The sequence below is a fragment of the Peromyscus maniculatus genome, chromosome 1 (genome assembly GCF_049852395.1).
Source record: "Peromyscus maniculatus bairdii isolate BWxNUB_F1_BW_parent chromosome 1, HU_Pman_BW_mat_3.1, whole genome shotgun sequence".
Lineage (NCBI taxonomy): Eukaryota > Metazoa > Chordata > Mammalia > Rodentia > Cricetidae > Peromyscus > Peromyscus maniculatus.
The window spans coordinates 206,262,977-206,282,966 of NC_134852.1; the positions used below are offsets into that span (position 1 = coordinate 206,262,977).

The 19,990-nt window shown below is 39.4% G+C and overlaps 1 protein-coding gene across 10 annotated transcripts in view; it reads left to right on the forward strand.

Annotated features, from left to right (window-relative positions):
- The window catches only part of Add3 (adducin 3), a 116,165-nt gene that overhangs the window by 79,587 nt on the left and 16,588 nt on the right, over positions 1–19,990 (forward strand). For all 10 annotated transcript variants that reach the window (XM_076563284.1, XM_042265154.2, XM_076563283.1 and 7 more), the window contains 2 exons: positions 4,740–4,951; positions 16,003–16,141. In XM_076563284.1, coding sequence (XP_076419399.1) covers positions 4,757–4,951; positions 16,003–16,141 — 334 coding nt within the window. In that variant the 5' untranslated portion in view covers positions 4,740–4,756. The remainder of the gene's footprint in view (positions 1–4,739; positions 4,952–16,002; positions 16,142–19,990) is intronic.

The following is a 19,990-nucleotide window of genomic DNA, read 5'->3' on the forward strand; positions in this document are numbered from 1 at the left end:
CCTCACCATTCCATAGTTATGGTCAGAAAAGATAACACAATAAACAGTGCTTGTTTCTTAATCAAGTGGTGTTTTGAAGTCTTGACATGTTTGATTATTATTCCAAGTGTGGGACAGTAGGCTGAGACTTGAAAGCACAGCATCTATCCTTATTGGAAAACAGTTAAAACTACAAAGAATTTGAAGTTTTGAAAGACTTTTTATGAGTAGTCTTTCTGTTTGAATTGTTTATAGGCTACATGAGCTATAAACTCATAGTACTCATAAACTTACAGTACTATGAGCAGGTTAGTTAGAAAGAGTTACAAATGCAGCTCAGCGCCCTGCATACAGGACAGTCCTCACTCCAAATTTGCAAGATGGTCAGGGGCTTCTCTAGTGAGAATTTTAAGGTCATAATCTTTTTTCTTTTTTTTTTTTCTTTTGGTTCTTTGATACAGGGTTTCTCTGTGTAGTTTTAGTGTCTGTCCTGGATCTCGCTTTGTAGACCAGGCTGGCCTCGAACTCACAGAGATCAGCCTGGCTCTACTTCCCGAGTGCTGGGATTAAAGGCATGTGCCACCACCTCCCAGTGGTAATAATCTTGGTTTTTCGAGACAGGGTTTCTCTATGTAGCTTTGCACCTTTCCTGGAACTCACTTGGTAGCCCAGGCTGGCCTCGAACTCAGAGATCCACCTGCCTCTGCCTCCCGAGTGCTGGGATTAAAGGCGTGCGCCACCACCACCCGGCTTTGGTAATAATCTTAATAGGGACATAAATCACACATCATATGCTTTTCCTAGTTAAAGTATATGATTTGTTTCTTTGTTGTTGTTGTTTTAAAGCAGGGTCTCAAGTAGTCCAACCTAACCTGGAACTTGCTTGGTAGTCAAGGATGACCTTAAATTTTTGATCCTCCTGCCTCCACATCCCAAGTCCTAGGATTACAGGCTTGTACCACCACACTTGGTTTATATGTTGCTGGAGATCAAACCCATGGCTTCATGTATTCTAGGCAAACACTGCCAGCTGAGTTAAACCCCAGCCTGGTTAGTCACAGAATTGTACAATTATAGTCATAATTTTAAGACATTTTCATCATTCTTTAGAAGCAATCTCACTAGAAACTATCCCTTATTTTCTCCCAAACTTAAACATCCAGTAATCCAGATTCTTCCTCTACAGGCCTGCCTGTTTGGACATTTCATGTAAATGTGTGGTCTGTGGTAACTGGCTTCTTTCACTTTTCATGGTGTTTCATGATCCAACCTGTTATAAAATGCCAGTACTTCATTTTTTTTGTGTGTTTGTTTTGTGAACTGGAGATTGTGCGTGTGTGACATCTGTGGATGTGTGTGTGTGGATATGTGCACCTATGTGTATGAAGGAGAAGGACATTGAATGACCTGTTCTTTCACTGTCTGCCTTATTCTTTTCAAGCGGAGTCCCCACCTCCCCTTCTAAGATGGGGTCTCTCTATGTAGCTCTGGCTGTCTTGGAACTCATTCTGTAGACCAGATTGGCCTAGAACTCAGAGATCCGCTTGCCTCTGCCTGTTCTGGTATTAAAGATGTATGCTACCACTGCCCAGCCGGAGCAGGGTCTGTTACTGAACCTGGAGCTGGACTGGCAGCCAGCAAGCCCCAGTGATCCAATCACAGAATGCATCTGATGTCAACCTCTGACCTCCCATGCACACCTGTATATGGCATATCACACACACACTCGTGCTCACATGGACCTAACCATACACACATATACATGAAAAAAAAAATCAAGGCATCACACCTTTCTCTTCTGTCTCACACACACTCATTCTCTGTGTGTCGTACCACACACACACACCATGCATCTTTCTTTTTGGTTTTTTAACTGACTGTAACTTAGAATTTCTAGAGTAGCACCTTGAAACCATATGGTACAACCCACTAATAAATCAGTAATCAGTATCATTAGCGTTTCATTAAAAAGGGGGCAGAGAAAAAGACATTAAAATATCAGGATTACCATCAAAGTATCACATCATTAATTCATTTCATTATATATCCTAATGTTTTATGTGACTACAATAAAAAATGTTTTTCTTACTGTGAATTACTATTTTTCAAGCCACCATTCTAGCATACCACATCTATTTGTGTCTTGTCCTAGTCTGTCAACATTCATGCTGGATTGTTACTCTACAGATTCTTGGCATAAGACTTATTAAAAGTTTTGTGTATCCTCAGTGTCTTCTCCTCAGCTCTCCCCACCCCAGTACCCAGAGCTGAGAATCAACTCCAGAGCCTTGTGCTACTAGGCAAGTGCTCTACCACTAAGCTAGATTTCCATTCCCTCAATACCTTCTTAAAATTGTATTACACTCATTTATTTGCATGCATGTGTGGATATCAGAGGTCGAATTTCAGGAGTCGGTTTTTTCTTCAAGCTCAGGTTGTCAGCCTTGGCAGCAGGTGTCTTCACCTATTGAGTCATTTCACTGGCTCCACTCCTAGTGTCTTATTTCTAATCTGTTAGCCAGAGACTACACCAGAGGAAAGAAAACCCAGAGGGCTGACAGGTTTACAGTGATAACTGCCAGAAGTCTTTACAGTTTATGTTAAAAAGTATATTTTTTCAGCTGACAGAGCTCTCTTCAAAGAATATGATACTGGTTTGCACGCTGGTTTACACTAGTTTATACTGTTTTTAAGTACAGGTGTATATTACTCGTAAGAACTAAAAGCATGCCTGGATGGATATGCATTTTTAAAAGGTGTGCTCAGCTTTAAAGAGAAAGCACCATGTAGCTAAAACTTAACAGATATTACCTGGAAATAGAAGTATTATGCTTTCAGTAAATTGTTTGGAGCTGAGTGGATACTCCACCACTAAGGTATCCCTTTCTTGGGAGGCATGGGAGCCAGAGATGACTGATGAACAAGCTCCTTTCAAGAGAGGGCAGTGTGTTTGTTTGTTTGTTTGTTTGTTTGTTTGTTTGTTTGTTTGTTTGTTTTGGGTGGAGGTTCAGGCTTTCCAACACTGATAATGAACTGACATTGAAAAAGAACCTACCTGCCAAACTCGTTGATTAGAAGCATGGGCTGCAGGCTTCAACAGACCTAGCCACAAATCCCCATCAGTCATCCCCGTCAATTGGTAGCTTTCTTACTTCATTTCCTCATCTGTAATGTGAAGGTGATGTATGTACACAAAATTATGAGTAGTAAATGAGTCAGTCTATGTGCATTCCTTGGCCCAGTGGCTGATGCGTAAAAATCTATCCATAATCCAGTCTCTGTACTAGGCTGCTTTTTGGTTGGAAAGAGCACATAGATGGAAACTTTCAGAATTTATTTTAAAATTTTTTAGGCTAGTAATCAGCTGAAATTCCTAGACCATTTCAACAACATGTAGCTATGAGAGAGATCTCATAGAGAGTGGTCATATTTAAACTGCTCTGACCACAAAGCAAGTTTCTATCAAGTGCATGCTTGAGTTAGTATTTCCCCTGCTGTATCTTTTGGTGTGTCTCCTAACTGGTACTAAGATCTGAATACTAGCTACTAAATGCCTATTCCCTCTAATGCTGCATTTCATTTCATGTCCCAGGGAGTTTTGTATTTTAACTGTGCATAGCTTAGGAAAACTGTTATGTAACCATTTTACATTCCACAACTCCTTGAATCTGCATGAGTATTTGTGATACTGTATTCTAGGTACTGTTAACAGGATCCATGCACATTTATTCAGATACAGTGTAGGTGCATTGGTTAAACTTTCTGTATGCTGGGAATATGTGTTGCTCTGATTGGTTGATAAATAAAGCCATTTGGTCTATGGCAAGGCAGCTTAGAGGCAGGTGGGAAATTCAAAGAGAGACAGGAAGAAGGCAGAGGGAGACACCAGTGAGCCGCCCAAGGAGCAACATGTAATGGGACACAGGTAAAGCCACGGAACATGTGGCAATACATAGATTAATAGTTATGGGCTAATTTAAGATATAAGAGCTAGCTAGCAAAAGGCTTGAGCCATGGCCATGCAGTTATAATTAACATAAGCCTCTGTGTGTTTGGAGAGATTTGTCCCAACCGCCAGCAGGCCAGGACACAGGAAATATATAACACATGTAACCATGTTACATTCTATAACTCCTTGAGTCTGCATGAGAAGTATTTGTGGTACTGTATTCCAGGTACTGTTAACAGGATCCATGCACTTTTATTCAGATGCAGTTTAGTTATATTGGTTGTTGTTGTTGTTGTTAAGAAATATTTTCTAAATAAATAGTTTTTATTTACATAAAAAGTCTTTCTAGTATTTGTGGAGAAGTTGCCTTCCTAAATTTTTTTAAGTGCTGGTAATCAAACCCAGGGCCATGAGTGCACTAGGATAGTTCTCTCTACCACTGGGCCTCCCATCAAGCAACCTTCCTCCATGAAGCTACTTTTTATTTATTATTTTTTAAAATGTATGGGTGTTTGCCTGCATGTGTGCACCATGTATGTGCCTAGCTGCGGAAACCAGAAGAAGGTGTTGAATCCTTTGGGACTGAAGTCACAGACCATTGTTAACTATCATGTGGGTGTTGGGAATTGAACCTGAGTTCTTTATAAGAGTAGCCAGTGATCTTAACCACTGAACTCTCTCTCTAGTCCCTGAAGCTACTTTTTAAAGAAAGTTTAAATGTTCCAAAAATTTTAAAGTTCTACTTGGCTCCTGTAAAGTGTTAATAAGGTGTCATAAGAAATGCTCTCCTGTCTTTGTGTTTATTATGTAGAGAACAAGACTTGAAACATGAGTTCAGACACCAGCCAATCTGTGATCACTACTCCTCCCCTCCCCAGCATGCCTCACAAAGAGAGGTATTTTGACCGAATCAATGAAAGTGATCCAGAATACCTTCGAGAGAGGAACATGTCTCCTGATCTACGGCAAGACTTCAATATGATGGAGCAGAGGAAGCGAGTTACTCAAATCCTACAGAGTCCTGTGAGTTAAAATTATTCTAAGTCTTTCTTCCTCTTTGGAGCCCATGATATAATGTAATGAGAAGAGAGGTGAAGAAAGAGTGAACTTTTGCTTAAAGGAAGAATGGACTCATTTATAAATGTGTGTGCAGAACAGTTAATTAGTTCTGTACATTGTCTTTGTGTGTTTTCTGGGTATAATTGCTCCTAAAGATGGACAGATAGTTCTATTGAATGTTTGCAGATACCCAATCAAGACATTATCTGAGCAGAGAGGCGAATACACTCAAGTCACGGGAACATGCTAGGTATATTCATGTGCATGTTTTTGTGTTCCTTTAGATACCTTACCTTCACACTCATAACAGAATAGAAAGACTTCAGGATTTTGTGAAGTTCTATGCTTTGGTAGCCTACTATTAATATGTAAACACATTCCACACTAACTAGGCTAAAAGTGAATTATAAATTTATCTGAAGCTGAAAATTTTGTCAATACAGCAGTTGACTTAAATTGTGTTCAAGTGATTTGTTAAGTTTCTTCCAATGCTTTAGTGGATTGCACAGGTCACGTAAAATGATGGGAAATGATAGAAATCCTCCATTTGAGAAACAAAATGGATTTATGCATAATGAAGATGGTAGGACTCTCAAAGCAGAGTTAGCACAAATAAGCACATGGTATCTAGGTTAGGATTATATTAGGTTTCCAGTTTAGCTGCTAAAATAAGCACAGGCCATCCAGCTGCCTGACATGGCCTGGTAAGTCATTTTGTTATGTGCCCTTGTGAATTTAATCACAGGAGTAGAGTCCAGAGCCAAAGGGGAATTCCATTCTGAGTGATTTTCCTGTACCAGTGGCCTTGATGAAAGCATCGAAAGACAAGTTACAAAACAGTGCAAGCTTTGATGGATTTTCTAAGTATAGTGCCAGTTTGAAAGAACCCTTTCAAATGGAGCAGAGACCAACCAGAGAGATGATGATGGTGGAGTACATGCTCAGTGCCTTGCTGTACTCAAGCATAAGAACCCACAGTCGTGAACTACTCACTATCCTAATGATTATTGTAATTTATACTGTAAGGTGATTGAAAGAATGAAATCAAGGTCAAATTTTGTTCAGGATTGTAAAATATTAACTTTTTTTTTAAGGATAAATGTCCCAGAAGACCAGTCAATGAAAATTTAAATGGAAAAAGAACTTAACTATATTTCTTTGCCAGATTTTTTGTTTTATAGTATTCCTCCATTAAAGACATCATAACTTTGAGAATATTTCACTCTTATACTATATATTTCCATTTTTAACTTAAGTTAAAAGCATTAACTTGATACCCTGGAGAACTTAAATAATGGGAAAGAACAGGTGTAGGTTCCCATTTATCTACTCACTTGAAAAAATGGTCAGTTTTTACTCAAAAAAGAGTGAAGAGACTACAATAATAATTTTTTAAAAAGTAGATTTTTTTTCTTAGAGCTTTGCCTGATGAATTTTTAATTTTGTTCTTGAAAAATTTGGAAAACATATGTAAACTTTGCATTCTGCCATGGCTTGAGACAGTGGTTTCCACCTTTCCTTTAAAGGGTCAGAAACTTTAACTTTTGAAACGTTTTTCAACAAAAAGAGAATTTGTCATGTTTTTATTTTCAAGAAAAGAAATATTTCTTTCTGGGAATTTCATACTACTTTTCATATTTGATTTTTTGTTTTTTAATGCTAGAGTGTAGGTGGAAGTTTCTGTCCCACAAGCTCAGGCTTGTTACCATCTAACTCTTACATTTAAATTAACCCATATATCTTATCTACCCTCTGCCATGTGGCAGAACCTTCTTTCAACACTGGATTTTCATCTTGCTTCTTTCTGTTTCTCCCTTGACTCCTATGACTCCTTCCTTCTTCCCAGCATTCTCTGTTTGGCTCTCCCTGTACCTTATCCTGTCCAGCTATTGGCCAGTTCGTTTCTTTATTAAACCAATCACAGTGACATATATTCACATAGTGTAAAGGAATATTCCACACTAGAGGTCAGGGCCAGGAAGATGGCTTAGTGGGTAAAAGCACTTGCTGCACAAACCTGATGGCCTGAATTGGATCCCGAGAACCTATGGTGGAAGGAGGGAACCAACTCCTGGAGGTTGTCCTTAGACTTCATGTGTGCACAATAACTTGCATCTACCTGTACACACATACACATACTCATGTGCATGCACACTAGTAATAAAGAATTTCATTCTGGAAAGCAAATGTTAGTGCATAAACTAGTTTAGATCATGGTTTTTTCAATGTAGGGCTGGAGACATGGCTTAGCAATTAAGAGCACTTACTTCTCTGACAGAGGATCGGAATTTGATTCTTAGCATCTTCATCAGGCAGCTCACAAGTGCCTGTAACTCCAGCTTCAGAAAGACCTAATGCCTCTAGCCTCCACGAGCACTTGCAGATTTCTACATACAGATACATGTAATTAAAGATTAAAAATAATAAATCTTGAGCCATAAGTTCTCCTGACTAATATACTCCTCATATATAATGTCTGTGGAGACCCTAGATAATAATATATCACCTTTTATCAAAAATGAAGTGAATGTCCAGGATGGATTGTTGGGTCTTAAGTGGTGCTTCATCCAAGTTAAAAAAGCATATAAATGGACAATCAAGCAGACAACACCTTGAACTCTGTAGGTGTTTAATAAATTCTGAATGCATGGGTAGATAGATATGTGAATAGTCAAGTGGGCTTTGAGTAATAAACATTTGAATATCATCCAACAGCTCCGACTGACTGCTTAATATGGGCAACAGTCCTTGATCACCTTAGGCCTTGCCACCATAGGAAGCAATTTGGACTGGTTAGCAAATGAATGCTATAATCGGTAAAACAGGAAAAGTATAGGTCATGTAGCTCAAACACCTGACATAAATAGTATTTTAAAATAACAAAGAAATATTTTGTGGTATGTAAGCTTATTTCTAACATAGAAGAAACTTCAAAAGCATTTACATTTAGTATATGATTTGTAATTAAGGCCTAAGTGTTAATGGTATATAACCTGATGAGAGTAATTGGTCAGAATCACCATGTTCTTTTTGGTCACTTAGGAAGCTTAAGATTCTTTATAAACTTTATTTATATACCAACTTGAAGAAAATCTATTATTCTAACCTTGCTTTCATATTAAGTCAGGGTAGGGGAAGACCATCTAGAAGGAAGTTTGATTTGTTTGTTTTTTCTCCTCAACAGGACCAGTGATATCTATTTCCAGATGAATACATTTCTTAATGGAGAAATTCTAAGGAAATTATTATGCTCCTAATCCTGCTTTAGGGGAGATCAAGTAGCATAATTGTAGGGTACCCTGGGAGCAAGTCTGTGATCCCCCTCCCCCGGACATACACACCCAGTTTTCCTCTCTAGAAATTATGAGGTACAATATCCAGAAGTGGATACTTAGAGTTCATCTAATGTCTTGAACATTAACCAGGATTCTGTTACCTAAGTCTCCTAAGGTAGATGTTAATGGTAAATCTGCATGCGTAGTTTATTGTTTGTAGCATTAGCTAAAATAGTTGCATCAGGTCAGTTTGTTTTCCCAAGTTGCTCTTCTTTTAGTATCTATGTGTTTGTGTAAGTGTGCAGGTGCTCTTGTGTGTGTAGCATGTGCACATGTGTACAGAAGCCAGAGACAGCTTCAGATGTTGTTCACTGCCCACTTTTTTTTGGCAGGCAGGTTGCGTGGGTGGGGATGTTTCTTACTGACCTGGAACTGGCCAAGTAGGCAAAGCTGGCTAGCCAGCAAACCCCAGAGATCTCCTGTCTCCACTTCCCCTGCAATAGGGTTACAAGCATGTGCCACCACACCTGTTGTTGCTGTTGTTTGAACATTTTATTAATTCTCTGAGAACTTCACAATTATCCCACACACCTCACCCTAATTCTTTCTGTATCCAACCCCCATCCACTACCCCTTTCCAATTTCATAACCTCTTTTTTTATGTAACACATCAAGTCCAATTGGTGCTGCCTGTATACATGTCAGTATAGGGCCCATCCACAGTCAACCTACCAAGGGCCATACTCTCAAAGAAAGCAAAGAAAGTTCCTCCCGTAGGAACCATCAGCTGTCAGTTGCTTCTTAGCTAGTGATGGGAGCTTGTAAGCCTCTTTCCCCTCGTGCTGGAATATTGACTGACTTGATCTTGTGCAGGCACCCTCAGCTGCTATGAGTCCAGAAGACACTGTTTGACCTAAATCCTCTCCAACCTCTGACTCTTAACAATCTTTCTCCCTCCTCCTCTTGATGTTCTCTGAGCCTTAGGGGAAGAGGTGTGATGTAGATATCCCACTTATGGTTGAGTACTCTACAGACATTATTCTCTGCACTTTGACCAGTTGTGGATTTCTTCATTAACAGCCATCTACTGCACAAAGAAATTTCTCTGATGAGGACTGAGAACTGTATTAATCTATAGGTAGAGAGATACATATTTAGAGCATAGTTTGTTGTTATGTTCATTTAGCAAATAATAGTAGTAGGTTCATCCCTGGGACCTATGAGTTCCCCAGTTGTGGATTCTTGGTCAGGTTTACAGTACCAAGCATGCATATCCTTCTGTGGAGCAGGCCTTTTGTACAAATTGAAAGCATTTGATTACACTCCTAACAATTCATGCCACTGTTACACCCATGACATGCCCTGATTTTTTTTTAATATAAGTTATGGGGATTAAACTCAGGTCTTCATGTTTGAATGGCAAGGCACTTTACCAACTGAGCTTTCTTTCTAGCCTTCTATATTTTATGAAATTTAATCTTATGATCTTTGTCAACAATGAAAGAAGGATTCAAGATTCTGATAAGCCTAACTCCCTAACCTAGGCATTATATACTGTGTTGTTTTAGACTTGTATTTGTATAAACTGTCATACTTTGGAGACAAACAAAAGTTTTCAAGTGGGACTTTCAGTTGCAACATTAAATGACTTCTTAAAGATGTAAAGCATCCAATGAAGTTAAAATCTTATTTTTAAAAACGAATTTATCCTAATAGATGACAGTTTTGTGCAGTTGTTCCACAGGAGAAATGAATCCTCCATTCAAGTGACAGACTGACAAGACTGTTTCTAAGTAATAACCCATGAAATGAATCTTTGCCATCCTTTACTCAAGTCAAGATTCTTCACGTTTATCTAGGAAAAGGAAAAGAAAATTTATTTTGGTAACTGAGATAAACTAGACACAGAGCATCTAGAAAAATGAAAGGCACACTGCCCTAATCATGAACTCTCATGGTGTGGTAGCATAGGAAGAATAGGTTAGCAGTACAGATGTAAGACAGGCACCCTGAACGTGATGGAAGGAAATGTAAAGAGTTCAGAATGGGTCATAAAAGAAGTGAAAAACTGAGATTCCTCCTAACTAGGGTGTTTAGAAGGGACTCCAAGAAGGAGGTTGCATTTAAGACAAATGTTAGTTAAAGGGAAAGAATTCCTGAGGAAAGAGGAGCAGTGGAAGCCAGCACTTCCATTTGACCGAGTAGAATGAGCAGGCAGACAGAAATGCATGTTGTGACGAGAGTATGCTGAGGGCTGGACCAGGGCATTTGGTTACCAGGGCCTCAGGCAGATAAAACCAGGAAAATTATAAGGCCATTGATTGTGCAGCTCCTGAAGTCCCAAAGAGCCAACATATTTTCTCATTACTTCCAGTTTAAATCTTTCATTTTAAATGTAACACACAATGCATTTGTGTACAATGCTTGTTTTGTATTGGTGTTCAAATTTTACCTCAATCATCATTTATTAGGAAACTCACTTAGCTTGCACACCAGTTTCCTCATTGGTAAACAAGGAAACTACGCATTTGCTGTGAAAATAAAAATGAAGCAACTAAGGTGTGTAACTGTGCCTAGTACACTGTGGGTAAGTGTTGATGTGATTCTAAACAGTCTTATTAAATAAGAAACACAGCCAAATAAAGAGTTAAAAGACCAGAGATCGAGCAATAGCCAAGAGCTAAGACCACCTTATCTTACCACTCGCTGCCATCCTTCCTCTGAGAGAGAGAGAGAAAGAAAGAGAGAGAGAGAGACCTTCTTCCTGTGTCCTCTCTTTTTATTGCCTTTCTGTTCTGCCTTCTCATTGGCTCAAAACCCAACCACATGACTTCCTTGTCACTGCCTGTCTATACAGACCTCCAGATCTCTATGGTTGGTACTGAGATTAAAGGCGTGTGTCACCAGGCTTGGCTGTATCCTAAAACACACAGACTCTGCCTGCAATGTGATTGGATTAAAGGCGTGTGCCACCACCACTGGACTTCTGCTAAATGGCTTGCTCTTAGCTCTGATCCCCAGGAAACTTTATTTATTGACATACAAATAAAGTCACATTTCAGCACAAATAAAATATCACCATAGGTAAGTGTTTTGTGAAGCATTTATCTAATTATTCAATAATCAATAATTCAATATCAATAAAAAATCAGGAGTCAGATATTGGGGTAAGAACCTGAATGGTCAGAGAAGCTGAGAAACCACCAGTGACCTCCTATCTTCTGTTCCTCCAAACAAAAGGGCTGAGATTCTCTCAGCCCTGCCTTACTGCTACTACTGCCTCCTATCTGTCCACACTCCTCCAAAACCTCTATGGTTAATTTTGGTCAGCTAGTGGCTAGCTCTGCTTTCTCACTCAAAGCAAGTTTTATTGTCAGAATGGGATCAAAATACCACACAACAGTTTTTTTGGAAATTGTATACATAAATTGCTAAATTAAAGCACATGGTACTTTTGTGGCAATCCTTTGAAGATTATTGTCATGATGTCTTAGATGATAGTCTGATCTTTGAAGGCCTTAAAGATTCTGTCACTCTGATAGCATTCTGGCTTAATTGTACTGTTTGTAGAATGTCACAATCTCCATTTCCTCCTTTGTTAATGCTCCTCTGAGGAGGACGATACAGTTTATACTGTGGGTTTTTGTGTATGTTTACATAATAGTTGGCTATCTCCCTTTAGAAGCCAGGGCATTACCTTGCTGCCTGCTTATAAGCTACTGTCTCATTGTGTTTTGATGAATTCTTGCTGCACAGAGGCAGACATTTAGCCTAGTACTCCAGGATTGCCATAATCCACTAAATAACCTCATTTGTTTTGTCCACATCGAACCAAATGCTCCACTGCAGGTAGGGGGGCTCACTCAACATTCTGGTTCCAGCATACTTGCTGCTTTATATTTGGTTTAGAGGTACACCCCAGCTATGATAAAATTAGGAAAAGATCCTCTGCCCAAGTGAAAACTCTAGCTTTAGATTTTTATTCCCTTTACTTATTAGCTATGCAGCCTTGAGCAAATCATTGCATACTTTAGGAATTTTTCATATGTTCATGTCAATCAACTACAAAGAATTGCTTTATTGACATTTGATTGTTGTAAGACTGTGGTTAATAATTCATCTTAAAGACAAAGTGCTTTTATTGGTTTCTTTGTTGTAATATAGGGTCTTGCTATGTTACCCAAGCTGACTGGCCTGGAATTCAGTATGTTGTTCATACTGAATTCAGCCCAAGTTGTTCTCAAAGTCAACATCCCCCTGCCTCAGCCTTTTAAGTGCTTGAATTATAAGTCACTGTGCCTGGCTTTTTCAATATTTGAAAGTTGATAAATTTAATGATAGTTTTCTCAACTGAAAGTTTATATCAGTAGTAATTGTTATAGTTAATGCTGTTTTATGGCCTAAGTAATTATCTGAATAACCTTCCAAAAACATACAGAACAAAAACTGAGTTGTGAATATATGTGACAAAAATTTAAATCTTTAGCTGTAAAAGAGTTATCTTGATGTATTGTCAACTATATGAAAAGGCTAGGATATGTTTATTTACATTGAAAATAGTTTTCTTTATAATACATAGAAGCCATTTAGACTTAGAGGGCACAGTCATCTTTGACTTAAGAAGGGCTTTTACACCCTCCCATGACACCACAGATAATCCAAAGCTTTAGGGTGCTGCTTACTATATTGTGGGTTCTATAAAAGTGAGAACTTTTGTTTTGGTGTTTGGTTTTTCAAGGTAGGGTTTCTCTACATAGCCCTAACTGTCCTGGAACTCACTTTGAAGACCAGACTGGCCTCGAACTCAGAGATCTGCCTGCCTGCTTCCCAAGTGCTGGGATTAAAGGTGTGCATCACCGCCAAAGTGAGAACACTTTTACCAACAAAAAAGCTTTGTTGGTGTCCTTACCCCTGACATTTACAACCTGTGTGACTTAGGGTAACCTTGTGACGATGTATTATCTCACTTAGCAGAAATTTTTGAGCAATTAACAAATACCTGTAGCTCTCTTGCACAGCAAGTTGCTCATTAATCTTGAAACTGTTGTATTAGTACACTGAACAGGTGTTCCTGATTCATGTGCGTCCCTTGGGAGAGGAGATAAACTTTAATCCATTTCTAGCAAATATGTGCAACTTTATGGTGTATACTTAATAGTATATATACTTAATATACTTAACCTCATTCCTGGTTCTTACTGGCCTCATTGGGTTTATTTTTCTCGTTAGCTTGACTTTCTTTGCCTATGTTTAAATTATTTTATTTTTGTTCATTTTAATCTATTGGAAGCTACCTTAAAGGCTTCCTGGGAGAATATAAGGCCAAGGACACTAAATAAAATAGTGTGTTCCCTTCTCACAGCTGATGTATAGAATAGAATGATATACATCATACATGGTATTTTTTTAACTGAATCAGAGAATATTAATTATAGCTGCTTTAAGCTGAGGAATGCTTAAATGGTTTTATTTTAAAGGGAAGATACAGTTTTACAAGAACAGATTGAACTATTACTATGTGTCCAAGTTTTTTCTATAGTTCTATAAAGGTAAATGAGGATGTCTGGGGATGCTTTTCTTTTTTCTCAGCTATTAGCATGGTAAAATACTTACTTTATTCATCTTTATAAGGGTGTCAATTCATCTTAGACACAGCTCACATATATTTTATCCACAGGGTCTTGGATGACATGTCTTATGTAGTATGTCTTAGAGGATTTTTATGGTATGGTTGATCTGGTTTCAGTCATATATTTAAATGCAATTATGTGTTTTTACATTTTTATAATTGTACTGATGATTTATATTTAACAAGCCCTTAAATCTATAATGGAAAAAAGCAAACTGTTTCATGGACTCAGAATTCTAATATGGTCATTGTTAGCAGTTTTTAATTAATAATGCAAATATCCACCTACCTTATTAACAGAAAGTATAGCTTCTTCCTTTTGGCTTTTGTATTTTCCCTGAATCATCCCAAGAACTCTAAAGCTTATACCATCCAGAGGTCTCATCCATGACTTCTGTATCCACTGAATGTGCATGCCTGTGTGTGGGTAAGTGGAGAGTTTGCACATTTCTACTGCATACTTTGCCATGTGCTGATAGAGCTCAAAGATAGTTTTTCACTGAAAAGCAGAACTGCTGCGGGTTTACTTTGAACCCAGATCCTGATGTGGCCCAAATAAATAGAAGGAAGGATGACATTCTTCCTGGTGTGGCCCCCATGGTACAGCAGGAAGGGTGACCCTCTTTCTGGGCTGAGTTCTATCTCATGGTGACTCAGCTTGTTCAGGTCATGATTGTGGAGTCCTCTTAACTGCTGTTCTAAGAACAGCATATAGTCAGGCCTTGTCCTAACATGTCACCCCTATTTTATATGATTGCACCCACATTTCTCCTGGCCATCATGGAATCCTATGCTATTATTCATTCTTTAGGCATTACTACATCTCAGTCCTATTTATCACTTTTTTTATTTGCATTTATGAAGAATGTGACTCCCATTGTCTAAAAGAGACTGATCTTTCTAAGGGACATTTCTCCAAGGTGTCATTATCTGCCTTCTCCCACTGAAGTGAAAGGAGGAAAATTGAATTTCATTTCTTACTGGGCTTCCTACTGTACATGTAGTAGTCTCAAAAAGAAGAGCAGGTTTTGAGTGAGTTATCAACTTTTATGTTTAAAGTGAGTGAAATGTACATGAGCAAGAGGATAAATGATAAAACTAACAAATTTAAAATGGATTGGATGTGTTGGAAAGACAAGACCAACTTTTTAGCTAATTTGAAGGATTAGAGACATTTGAGATGATGAATCATATTAACAGCTCAAGTCACTGGAATGACTGAGAAAGTAGTTCAGTAGACTGTTCACCTAGCATGTGTGAGGCTCTAGTCATAATCCCAGTAACCTGCTCCCCAGAGTGACAAGAATAAAGTTGTTCTTTGTAGTACTCAGGATTTGACTTACATATACATGATTTCTGCCACCACCACTCCCAATGAAAAGATACCGAATAGAAATATACAGAACCCCAAGTGAGAAAAATTTGTAATTTCTCTGATAGTATTGTAGAAGAGGAACACTTAGTGCATAGCTCCTATTAGTTTAAATTTATAGAACTGACTTCAAAGGAACTGCTGTGGAAATCATAAATTTCCTAAGTTTTAAAATACTTTTTTGCCAGGCAGTGGTAGTGCAAAAAGGCCTTTAATCCCAGCACTCGGGAGGCAGGCAGATCTCTGAGTTCAGGACCAACCTGGTCTACAGAGTAAGTTCCAGGACAGCCAAAGCTATACAGAGAGACCCTGTCTCGAAAACCAACATGCGTGTGTGTGTGTGTGTGTGTGTGTGTGTGTGTGTGTGTGTGTGTATGTGTGATATTTCTGCATCCAGAGGGATACCACATTCAAACAGGAACTAAATTAACTTATCTGACAAAGCTTTAAATTAAGAAATGTTCATTGGCATTGGTTTATACCTGGTGCTCAAGTTAAATATTAATAACATTTGTTTTATTTGTGCCTGTCTACTGTAGATATTATATCTCATTTTCTTTAAGATTAAGAACACCTAATTTTTTTCTCCCTTAAGAGCTTCTTACGTTTTCTAGTGTCTTATTATTTTATATTTCATATTTAATTGTAAACAGCATAGGAACAACCCTCAGAAGAGGTTTGGGAGAAAGTGTTTATATGTGAGATGTCTGTGCTCAGGTGGTTGTTTTATGTATTACAGGCCTTTCGGGAAGACTTGGAATGCCTCATCCAAGAACAGATGAAGAAAGGCCACAACCCAACTGGTTTACTAGCCTTACAACAGATTGCCGATTACATCATGGCCCACTCTTTCTCAGGCTTTTCTTCACCTCCCCTGAGTATGTCTATTGTGATTTGTTTTCTCTACTGTAGAACACTACTTCTCTAGCTATTTTTCTGTTCAGATTCAGCTCTTAAGTATATAACATAGAGCTGGGTCTGGTGGCACAAGCCTACAGTACTAACTGCTCAGGAATGGAAGCAAAGGGTTATAAGATCAAGGCCAGCCTAGGCAAATTAATGAAGACACTCAAAAGTTAAAAAAAAAAAAAAAAAGTCTGAGGATATTGTTCAGTGGCCATTACTATGCACAAGGCCATAGGTTCAAGCCCCAGTACCTTTTAAAAGTTAATAACATCTGACACTTATCAGCCAGCTGTGTAGTCGGAAGTTTTCCTGTGTACCTCCTGGTCCTGCAGCCGCTTAGTCCCAAGTAAACACACAAAGGCTCGTATTAATTACATACTATATGGCCTATTGCTTCAGCTTCTGGCTAGCTAACTCTTTCATCTTAAATTAACCCATTTCTATAAATCTATGTTGCCACATGGCCATGGCATTACCAGTCTGCTGACATCTTGTTGCTCCTTTGGTGGTGGGCTCGCAACTCTCCCTCGACTCCCCCTCAACTCAGCCCTTCTTCTCTCTGTATCTCTGCTTGGATTTCCCACCTGGCTGTAAGCTTTCTTGCCATAAGCCAAAACAGCTTTATTTATTATCCAATGGGAGCCACACGTATTAACAGCATACAGAAAGACATCCCACAGCACAGCCACTTAGCAGACTTTGTAAGCCTTATAAACTATTCTAAGACATAGTCCTATCCCAGATAATTGTATTTTAATTAACCCTGGAAGACCACTGTAGTAGTTATTTTTGCTTATTTTGGCTCACAGTTTCAGAGTGGTTTCAGTTCATCGTGACAGGAAAGGCAAACAGCTCTGGCTGTGAATGGGAGCCTGAGGCAGAGCAGGTGCTCCCAGCACAGGATGCAGAGAGAGCAGAGTGGGTCTGTCCATGGTGGTCTACTTCTCACCAGCCAGCCTCCTTCCAGAGGCTGTGCAGCCTTCACAATAGGGCACAAACTGGTGGCCTGGCATTCAACACATAATCCTATAGTGGACATTTCAGATTCAAGCCATAACAGTAACTGTAGAGGAAAAAGTTAAAAAGTAATTATCTGTTACCCGTTCCTATGTCCCTTGAGCTGAGAGTTAGAGTTGATGATTGCCTGAAGGAGACTGAAGAAAAACTTGATGAAAGAAGAGGACCAGTTAGTCAGATTTCGAAGGGTATTTTAGTGAGAGTTCTGTGTAAAGGAGTGGGTATTTTATTCACTGCATAGCTCATTAGTAAGAGCAACAGTTTGTGTGGATGGACTCCCTCAAGTAAGACCCATCAGCTGAAAGCTCCGATCTGTGACTGTTCAGAATTTCTGCAGTGGATGGCAGATGTGGAGGCCACAGAGAGCTAGCAGACATTGCTCCATGGAAGACTCAAGAAATAGGGCCTTGATTTGCTCTTTCTTCTCTTTGTCCCCTTCTTTCTCTTCCTTTTGTCAGTAGAGGAATCCAAGTAGGATTTTACTGAATTCAAGTTTTTTCCAAACACTTGAGACGTGATAGTAGGAGCATGCAAGGCAGGGGTCTTTGTTGGAACTCCAAGTGCACCACTTCCTTGGGCCTGAGGGTCCTGGGATAGCAGTCTAGGGAAAGGAAGTGAGTCAGACTGAAAAGACCCTTCACTGTTAGCCCCAAGACAGCTGCCAGCATGGAAAGTGAAAACCTGTGTGAAGAAAGAATTAATAGTGATGATGTGAATGAGTGCCAGGAAAGAAAAAGAAAGTCAGATCATTTAAGGACCATGAAAGAATCTCCAGGAGAGATGTAAATACCTGGATTAGTGCTTGTGGATGTGTGAGGGAGGAAAACAAGGAGAACAGAGCCAAGAACCAAAGGGAGCTTAGTGGCAGGCCTGATGTGCTGGGGAGAGGCGAATGTGAGTCACTTAGTGGTTGGGTTCTAGCTTCTGAGAAACAGTCTACCAGCGGAAACAGACATTCAAAGTTCGACTCTATAACAGTGGGCATTTGTACCAAGCCCACTGTTACAGGGACAAGGACTACACTGGCAAGATTCTTTTTCTCTTAGAGTTTGAAAATACACTAAATAAAGTTAATCAGACTATAGAGAATGCCATGCAGAGAATTACAGTATGGTTATGTGCTGGAAGTGTCTGGGTAGTACAAAGGTAAGGTCATCAGAGACAACCTCTTTGTCTCACATGTCGTCATGTAATCTGATGCTTGAAGAGTAAGGTATGTGGTATGTCTTAAGATGGAAAGAAAATATCCAAGTCCCAGAACCTGGTAAAGGTGCCAAGTCGGTGGGGGGGGGGGGGAGGATAAGTTTGGGCTCTTCAAGGAGCAGAAATAAAAATAATAGCCTGCTTGTTCTCTGAGGGGACAAATAGAACAAAATTAGATAACAGCACAGGCAATGTTGCTTAAATGTGATTGTAATGTGGCTGGGGGTCAGTTCTCATAGCCAGGTTTGGAAGTTTGAATCTTGTTCCTACTTGTGGGAAGACATTTTTAAACTGGAGAGTGATTTTTAAAGCCCCACTAGATTTTCTGTGCAAGAATGGACCTGAAGATTTCATAGGATCAATAAGAAAAATAGGAAGGGCCAGAGTTTAGGATCCAGTTTGGCTTGAGACAATGAAAGACCTTCAACTTGTGGCCTGTTTGCTTTAAGGTGCTGAGCTGTGGCAGTCGAGTGCTCAGGAGAACACCTTGGCAGTAGATACAGAGAAGTGCTAGCTACCCCAGGAGCCTCCTCTGCACACGGCTCTCACGAGAAGGAGAGGTGGGGTTAGGAGACAAGGGGAAATTTAAAAGTTCTGAAGAAGGCTGGCAGGGGAAAGAACTAACAAGACTCTGCCCTCTGAGCGTCCTAGATTCCACATCAGGAACTCACCTTTGAGGTTGTAGATGGCAAAGCATGGCAGCAGGAAAGCCATGTCCCAGAAGTGTCCACAAGTCAGGAAGTGGAAATGCACTAGTTTGGAAGATTCTTTTGTGGTGGTGTCAAAAAAGTGAAGTTACTTTGGGGGTGGAAAGAGAGCAAAGAATAAAATAATGATGACTATAAGATTTCATTAAAAATTAAAATATTTTAGCTGGGTGTGGGGCACATGTGTTTAATCCCAGTACTCGGGAGGCAGAGGCAGGCAAATCTCCAAGTTCTAGACTAGCCTGGTCTACATAGTGAGTTCTAGACCAGTCAAGGCTACAAAAAAAGACCCTGTAAAAGGAAAGTTAAATAATAAAAAGGAGTAAAGATGCTAAGAATTGAGCTTGTAGAAATTGTAATGTTGTCAACATTAAAGAAATAAAGAGAAGAGGAAGAAAAGTGAAAGAAAGTCAAGTCAATTTTGGACTTGAGATTCTGTATGTTACTCTGTCACAGGCCATTAGAAGTAGAACAGAGAAGGAGGAGGTACCTGGTCAGAGATGGCGATGACCTCACAAAGTGATACCAGAGAGAATATAACATATTTTCATGGAAAGAAGTAAAGTAAGGCAGGAGCATAACAGAAGCCTGAGCTCAGGGAATGAACAGGTTGGAGGAAGGTGGGAGAAGAGAACTTAGAAGTAGGAGAAAAGGGAGCCAGGAGTCAGCACAGAACCCTGAGCATGGGTACAAACTCTAGGGAGGAGGAGGGCACACTGCAAGGTCACCAGTGACTAGAAGCCGAAGCTGGCCACTGACTTGGTAACAGCTGGACTTGGTACTTCGAAGAAGGCCGAAGCCAGACAGTTGTTTGCCTGCATTTGTTTCCATTTTAGATGCTCTTATATTTGAATATGCCAAGAGATATTAGACATCTTTCTTTTGATGCCTTTT